This window comes from Myotis davidii, unplaced genomic scaffold (genome assembly GCF_000327345.1).
Source record: "Myotis davidii unplaced genomic scaffold, ASM32734v1 scaffold79, whole genome shotgun sequence".
Taxonomy (NCBI): Eukaryota; Metazoa; Chordata; class Mammalia; order Chiroptera; family Vespertilionidae; genus Myotis; species Myotis davidii.
In genome coordinates, this window is record NW_006294339.1 from 384,157 (window position 1) to 393,072 (window position 8,916).

Consider the following 8,916-nt stretch of genomic DNA (forward strand, 5'->3'; position numbering starts at 1 on the left):
TACATCCTCTATTTAGGATCAAGCCCACAACCTAGGCATGTGCCCTTGACTGGAATTGAACCTGGGACCCTTCAGTCCACAGGCTGACACTCTATCCACTGAGCCAAACCAGCCAGGGCCTAAGGTTCCTTTTAGAGAAGTTTTTGCTTACTCTGCCAATCTACTTTATTTTTTTAAATTAAATTTTATTTATTTGAATTTCTGCTTTATTGAGGTATGATTAATATATTAAATTGTAAGTCCCATTTATTTCTTAAACATTAGAATACTGTTCTATAGTCATATAATATTAAAACTGCAATAATAATAGCTAATATTTATTTAAAGAGCCTTTATATCTTCATCTCATGCTGTACCAGATATACTTGCAATTCCCATTATACACACACACACACACACACACACACACACACACACACACACACTAGAGGCCTGGCGCACAAAATTTGTGCACTTGGGGGGGTGTTTCTCAGCCCGCGGTCCCTCGGCTCAGCCTGCACCCTCTCCCCCTCTCCAATCTGGGACCCCTCGGGGGATGTCCAACTGCCGGTTTAGGCCCACAGGGATCGGACCTAACCCGGCAGTCGAACATCCCTCTCACAATCTGGGACTGCTGGCTCCCAACCACTCCCCTCCCTGCCTGCCTGATTGCCCCTAACTGCTTCTGCCTGACAGCCCGATCACACCCTAACCCAGTAATGGTGAACCTTTTGAGCTCGGTGCCTCCAACTGCCCTCCCCTGCCAGCCTGGTTGCCCCCAACCTCCCTCCCTCCCCTGCAGACCTGGTTGCCCCCAACTGCCCTCCCCTGCCAGCCTGATCACCCACAACTGCCCTCCCCTGCTGGCCATCTTGTGTGACGGCATGATGGTCAATTTGCATATTACCTCTTTATTATATAGGATATATGTATATGTATATACACATACATATATGTGTGTGTGTGTGTGTATAATGTATATATGTGTAATTGACTTCAGAGAGAGGAAAAGAGAGGGAGAGATAGAAACATCAATGATGAGAGAGAATCATTGATCAGCTGCCTCCTGCACTCCCCCCACTGGGGATTGAGCCCACAACCTGGGCATGTGCCCTGAGAATTAAACTGTGATCTGGTTCATAGGTTGACGCTCAATCACCGAGCCACATCAGCTGGGCCCCATTTATTCTTACAGTGGTCTTAGTACTTTACATATGAAGAAACTGAGGCTCATAGAGGTTAAATAAGTTGGTCTGAAAGTTAATAAATGGCAGAGCAAGGTCAGTCTTTTTGACTCTGAACCATGAAACGTTTCTGCACTGAAAGCTTGCCTGCTAGGTATAAAACCTTTCATCTAAACCAGAGTTGAAATGGCCATATTTATTATCATTAATAACTAAAGTCATATAACTGTTATGCACTGTAAAACCCAGTTAACAAAGTTATTTTTCTAGTGCATAAAACAGGAATTTTATATATATGTGTGTATATATGTATATATGTTGCATATAAAATGTTCTTGGAGTTTGAGCTACAAACTGAAAAGTGTTGTATATGCACAAAGCTTATTTAAAAGGAAATATTCGTTTCTTAAAAAATAATTGTTTATAAAGCAAAATATTTCTTGTAGTCATAGTGTTATAGATATACACGGCTAAAAGAAAGCTTTCTAGCTCTACCAGAGAAATGCAGTTCGTTTGGTAATTTATATTCTTCTGTGAAAGCTAGAACAGGGTGGGTGGAAGGATGTGGAAGAGGGGATGGGAGATAAATGGTGATGGATAGAGACTTGCTGGGGGTGGTGAGCACACAGTACAGATGATGTATTGTAAAATCATGCACCTGAAGCCTATAGACTTTTGTTAACCAGGGTCACCCCAATAAATTCAATAAAAGGGGTGTGGGAGACCAATGGACACTCTCCTCACTTGATGACTGCACATGTAACTGAAGTTTCCTGTATTCTGTGTAATCTTCCTAATTCTCTTATTGGTAGACAATACCTATGTAATTAAGCTGAGACTAGAAGCAGAGTCTGTCAATATTGGATGTCAGGGAAGAGGATCTGAGAATATTTCATTCATGTCAACAACCTACTTCATAGGGTAGAATTTAGACCAATGTACCTGAAAAAAATTTAAAAAATATCAAGAGTAAAGGTAGTAAGATGGAAAAGCTTGCTAGTTTGGCTGCAATAATAGTTATAGCTCTTTGAAAGCAATATTAATGATTATATAATAATTGCCATTTATTGAGTTCTTGCAATTCACCAGCTTCCTCATTTAAGCCTTATAACAACACTATAAGTAAGGTAGGATCTAATCCAGATAAGTTAAATAGCTTAAACATGGTAGCTCTGTTAAGTGGCAGAGAAATATCTTAAGCCCAAGGTTTCAGGATTCAAGAGCCATACTTAATCATATGGTATCTTCTTTCCATGTAATATGCATGAACTAAGTATTTAGTTGAAAAAAATAGTTTTGATAAGCATTCACATGCTTATTATTTCCTAAATGATTAAATAGAAGCATGAAAGTAGTTAAAGTAACTATTAATTAATTTATATGGAAATTTATAGAACATTAAACTTTGAATTGCTGGCATTTTGCTTATGCCGGAGAATATACTCTTAATTATTTGATAAAGGATTTACTGGGTTTGAGCTCTTTAATTATACATTTGTTCTGAATCTCAGAGAAAAGGAATATTTCAAGTCTTATGTTAAAATGTCTTTAACAGGAAACTCAATAATTATTTTCTAATGTAAGTAGTTATGATTTGACATTATATTTCCTATGAAAGTTTCATACATGGATTCAAAGTGTTATGTCTCCACCAGTTTATTCAGTATAGATGTTCTCTGGAAAACGTATTAGGTGGCTCATAGTTCTAGCCACAAGGAAATTATTAGGTCTTACAATTATTAGTATCTAACTTATACTTCATTGAGGCACCTTCTCAAATTTCTCATCAGAGAGGTTTTCCCTGAGCATACTATCTAAACTAGCATCCTCCATCACTCTAGGAACTTTTATTTTGTTTATCCTCAACTCCCCATCACCTGACACTTAAGAGTACTCAGTGAATATCTGTTGAAAGAATGTATGAAGAGTATGAGTAAAATTACTTTATAAATGTAAGTAGAAAAAAGCAATATGGCAATATGTCTAAATTAGTATATTTTTTATGGTAATATATGCAAGTAAGTGAATGTTATAAGTAGATATTTGGCTAGTCAATATATATATCCCTAAGAGCTCTTTTATTCCTTTTGGGCGGAAAGATGGCCTCATATTGACTCTTTCAATTATCATATCCAAATATGTATCCAGAAACCTAAAAGGAATTTTACAAAAGTTTATTGCAAAAATATGCAGTCTTTTCAAGTAAATTAATTAATTTTAAGGTTGCTATCTACGTGGAAAGAAAAAATAAGTTTGCAAATAAGAATCTATCATGGCCAGTTCTAATATAAATAATGGTATACCGAGGCCACAAAACTCCATTGTGTCCTACAGAATATCGCATACATTTCATTAGATTAATTATATTGATTACCTATTTGTGTGTCAGGAGTGAATATATCTGGGTTTTATGGTCTTCATGGAGAATATTTCATATATCATGTTTTTGTTTTAGAGAAGCTTGTGTTTACTGTACATCCTTCAAAGTAGGTCAGATATGCTAAAATTAAAGCTGGCTAAAACAGAATCTTATATTACTGCACACTAGCTCAGTCTGCCTCTCCCCAAACTCCCCTTTTCCCTTCCTACCAAAAAAACCAGAAAACAGATTTTTAAAAACTAATCCTTTTCTCCATTTCTTAAAATTCAGGAACAAGTTCCAGTTCCGGTCTATCATCCAACACCTAGCCAGACTCGCCTAGCAACTCAGCTGACTGAAGAGGAACAAATTAGGATAGCTCAAAGAATAGGCCTTATACAACATCTGCCTAAAGGAGTTTATGACCCTGGAAGAGATGGATCAGAAAAAAAGATCCGGGAGTAAGTTTCAATAACTTTATACATGTTTTAAAGGTCTATTTTAAGAGATTTTCTTTTGAAAAATATTCTCCTGCATTTTGGAAGCCAGTTAATATAAACAGTTAATGCAAGATAATGTTTAGATAAAGTAATTTAAGAAGAATTTGAATTCTGACCATTTTATATGTTACTTGTGTCCATTTGGATGAAAGTTGATGTCAGTTAAAAAATGATTCATCTAGCTCTAACCAGTTTGGCTCAGTGGATAGAGTGTCAGCCTGCGGACTCAAGGGTCCCAGGTTCGATTCCGGTCAAGGGCATGTACCTTGGTTGCAGGCACATTCCCAGTAGGGAGTGTGCAGGAGGCAGCTGATCAATGTTTCTCTCTCATAGATGTTTCTAACTCTATCCCTCTCCCTTCCTCTCTGTAAAAAATCAATAAAATATATTTTAAAAAAATGATTCATCTGTGTGAGTATAAACTAGCACCAACATTGCCTTGTCAGCTGGGAAAGCAATTTGGCAATGTGTCAAGGACCTTCAAGTCTGTACCCATTGAGACAGTTAATTCTAGAGATCTATCCCAGAATGTTACTTCACTCTCCTATAGCCTTATGCATAAAGATATTCACCATAGTTTTATTCAGTTAAAAACAATAGTAGAGGTATAGTTAAGTAAATTGTGGTACAGGAATACTTTTATTTGAATACATTGATAAGTTATATAGCCATAATCAACTGGCTTATTCTTGGAATTTTGTATATCTATCTATATAAAAGCCTAAGCGACCATCGCAACCAAACAGATGACCAAACAGGCCACGTCGGGCGACCAGGCTGGCAGGGGGCTTAGTGAGGGGCGACCAAACGACTGAACAGCAGGCTGCATGGGGCGACCAGGCCGGCAGAAGCAGTTAGAGGTGACCAGGCCGCCGGGGCGGGGGGGGGGGGGGGCAGTTAGGGGCAATCAGGCAGGCAGGCAGGTGAGCGGTTAGGAGCCAGTGGTCCAGGATTATGAGAGGGATGTCCCCAGGATCGGGCCTAAACCAGCAGTCGGACATCCCCCGAGGGGTCCTGGATTGGAGAGGGTGCAGGCTGGGCTGAGATGACCATCCCCCCTCCCCCCATGCATGAATTTCGTGCACCAGGCCTCCAAAAAATACATAAATAAAAGCTATCAGACTGAAAGTAAAATTGTTTACTAACGGTTTTTAGTGATATGAGGAAAATCTTGTATCCATTTCTTAATTTGTGGAGTAATATTATTAAGCCTGGCAATTTGAATATTGTATAAAATTTTACTTCTGGGGAGTTTTTGTCCTCAGAGTTATTATTTGAGAGTTTCTAATGAAGACAGCCATACTCCTTTTAGGTTGAGAGTAGTCTTGCCAATACATGCATAATCTAATTTACTTTGTTGATGTTTGACTGTTTGAGCCATAGCGCCATTTAAATTTTAGTGCTAGCACTTAGGATATATCCTATCTAGAACACTTTTTTAATAAGTAAAAAAAAAGACTGGTGAAGAAAGAGACTCAGAATTTTAACATTTTTTTTTTATTAAAATATGTTTTTATTGACTTTAGAGAGAGAGGAGGGCAGAGGGATAGAAACACCTATGAGAGAGAAACACCAGTTGGCTGCCTCCTAGACACCCCCTACCGTGGATTGAGCCTGCAACCCAGGCATGTGCCCTGAACAGGAAGTGACCTCTTGGTTCATGGGTCAATACTAACCACTGAGCACACTGGTCAGTCTAGAACACTGACTTGAAACACTTGCAGAATTGGGTTGCTTTTTGAACCTGAAGGAAAGTGCAGTGAACTTGAAACTGGGATTGATAAAGAGAATTCCAGCCTACAGCAGCCTAGTAAGTAGGCTGAAATTAGTGGTTCTGTTTTAGATATGTATAGTTATTAAAATGGAAACTCTTATTTCTGGACTTAAACTAAAAACTCAGCCCGTGTAAACAAAGTTAATCTAGCCAGTGGTTTCCTACCTAAAGCATCACATTTTCCTTTCAGTGTCTTCTACATGTAGCTGTTTTACATGCACAGTTCTAGCAATGGCTTTGATCCCCATGTGGTCCATTTCTCTTTGTTCTCTTGATTGCTCTCAAAGTCTGCATATTTCCAGGGGATTGAAATGATAGGTTGTAGATGGTCTAACACTTATAGGAAAAAATTTCAGTTTGCTTTGATGGTAGGATGACTGGCAAACCATTTTTATCTGTTTCAGATTAACACTGTCTTTGTAATGGGATTTTAAAGATTATTCTATACAGGCCACTTCTCTAAAAATGCTTTCTGATTATTTCTCTCCCCCAACAGGTGTGTGATCTGTATGATGGACTTTGTTTATGGGGACCCAATTCGATTTCTGCCGTGCATGCACATCTATCATCTGGACTGTATAGATGACTGGTTGATGAGATCCTTCACATGCCCCTCCTGCATGGAGCCAGTTGATGCAGCACTGCTTTCGTCCTATGAGACTAATTGAGCCAGGATCTCTCATCTGACTTCAAGTGAACCTTCATTTTTTGGTGGTTTTGATCTTTTGTCACTGAGCCCAAAGAGCCAGGGATTAGGAATTAAGATCATGCACAATGTTTCCTAAAAATTCCTGAATGGCTGCAGATGTTGGGGAAAAGTACGTCATATTTTAGAAACTTAGGGGGGAAAGTAGGATGGTATTTTTATGTAAAGCCTTGACCCAGTGTTTAAAAAAATATAATTGTATTTAGATCTTGTTATTGCTCCAGTACATAGGAATTGTGTAAAGTGTTACAGCAGCTGTTATATGTTTAAATCGTGTGTGTTGAAGATTAGGAAAAAGATAGTGGTTGTTTTTCCTAAATGAAATAACTTTCTTCTTCCCCACCCAAATTCTTTTCTGAAGTTGCTAGCATTTGGGTCAAGGTTTTATTAAAAGCTACATTTTATAACACTGGCACAAAAAAAGTAGTTTTAAGCTTGTTTGCACAGTTCTTTTTTTCCATTGGAAATGGAATTCATTGCCTTAGGTCTTTTTAAATAGTGTATTATTATCGTTGGGGCTGGCTCTATGCTTGAAAACCAGTTTATTTATAACCTGTTATAAGTGCTATATCTGTTTGCAGTTAGGAAATGCAGAATTCAAAGTGATCTCCTAGCTTGTAAGCAAACTGAGATGCACTATCCCTTTCTATAAAAAAACATGAGTTAATGTGTCAAGAAACCAACTCTAGTAGGAGTTTAGTATTACCCTTTCCAATGTGTTTTATCTAATTATTTTGGTTAATATGGTGATAATTAAAAGTCAAGGTAAATTTTAAAAATTAAGATTTCTGATTTATTGAGCTTGAATTATGCCACAATGCTTATGTAAAAATGAAAGTGGCACCATGGTGAAACTGAGAAAAGTTTCTCAGTTTTTCTTGTGACCTCCTTCCCTGTTGTCTTGAACCATAGCAAAAGGATACTGCATCTCTTATTATTGTAGTGCTGAGGTTATTGAAATTATACAAAACACATCTCAGTCTCTGTTTCTTGGAAAGTCCTGCTAGCTGACTGGCAAGTCTAGTATAAGCAAGGATAATTAAGATATATGTATTTCATGTTTTGCACACAAATGCAGAATTTGTATAACCACATGACTTCATAGTTGTGATCTCAAAAAAAAAAGGAATTTCTCCTTTATTTTATCTTGCAGTTAATGTAAGAACACTGAATCTCTAAGCTTCTGAAGTGTTAGAGGTAGAGATGGTCTAGTAAAGAAGTAGTTGTAATGTTTTATCCATTTTTAGCATGTGTTTATTTTTCCGTATGTACTCAGAGGTGGTTTAATTTTATATTGAGTTGAATATTTCACTCTAACACTTTTCTAGATACAAAATACAAGTATCTTGAAGGTTCTTCATAACTGCGTATAGAGGAATTTAGTATGTCATAAGTGCTTTTTAAAGATTTGACATTTGGCTGTAGTATCCATATGTTGGTTAATTTTCTTATGAGCCCCATGATGGAAAGACTTAAAGATGAGTTTGAGAGAAAAAAAATGAAAGTAATTAGATTGTCAGGTTTATTAAATTGTTACATGTATCTTGCTTAATTTTTGTTCATTAATTTATATCCACCCAATTACATAAAGCAAATTTGGAGGAAACACCTGAAGTTGTGCAATATTTTTAGTGATATTACTGTTTTTATCCTTGTGTTTTCTACTTAAACATGATGTCTGTGTTATCAAGTATTATAGTCAGACTTTTTTTCTAGATCTTTAAATTTGGTAAATGAACTTTTTAAAACTCATTTTTTATGTTGCTGTTAGTCTTTCTTTATACATGGCTTCTTTCACAGAAGTTTGGTAGTATTGAAGGTACCAGTATTGAGTTGAATGCTTTTTTTTTTTTTAGGTACTTTGTATTCTTTGATTTTTGACCTTCAGCTACATGTTAAAAACCACCAATTTTGGCTTTTACTAAGTTAAATAAAGTTATAATACAGTTGTAAAGAGCTAAAGTTAGAGTTGATTACATAGCAATATTTCCCAAGTTTTCTAGTCTTTTCTTTAAAATATATATGTATAAGTTTAATCAGTTACTTTTGAATCTTTGGGTATATATAATTTGGGGAAAGTATTTTTATGGCTTAGTATTCAGTCATAAATTTAGAAGTTTAATAGATTCAAATTTTCTAAAGCCAGATGATAGGCTCACCATATTTAGATTAGCGTGTTCATGCTTGGCTATAGGATTTAAAATGTCTGAAAAGCCTGATGAGGAAAAATAGAAAAGAATTTTATTCTTTTAAATGTAAACCAAACAAATTTAAATACTAGTAGTTTGATTCACACAAACCTTTTCAATTCTATGAGTGTTCTTTGTAGAGAATTTCTTAAGCCAGGTATTATAACTCACCCTACTACCAGTACATACCATGTGATATTAAAACAGTATGATTTTACAGAATAC

The 8,916-nt window shown here is 36.5% G+C and overlaps 1 protein-coding gene across 1 annotated transcript in view; it reads left to right on the forward strand.

The window, feature by feature from the left end:
• The window catches only part of RNF11 (ring finger protein 11), a gene marked incomplete at its 5' end in the record, with an annotated part of 38,408 nt that extends 29,952 nt beyond the window's left edge, over nt 1-8,456 (forward strand). The window contains 2 exons of the mRNA XM_015566984.1: nt 3,814-3,983; nt 6,293-8,456. Coding sequence (XP_015422470.1) covers nt 3,814-3,983; nt 6,293-6,464 — 342 coding nt within the window. The remainder of the gene's footprint in view (nt 1-3,813; nt 3,984-6,292) is intronic.
• Between the last annotated feature and the right edge of the window lie 460 nt (nt 8,457-8,916).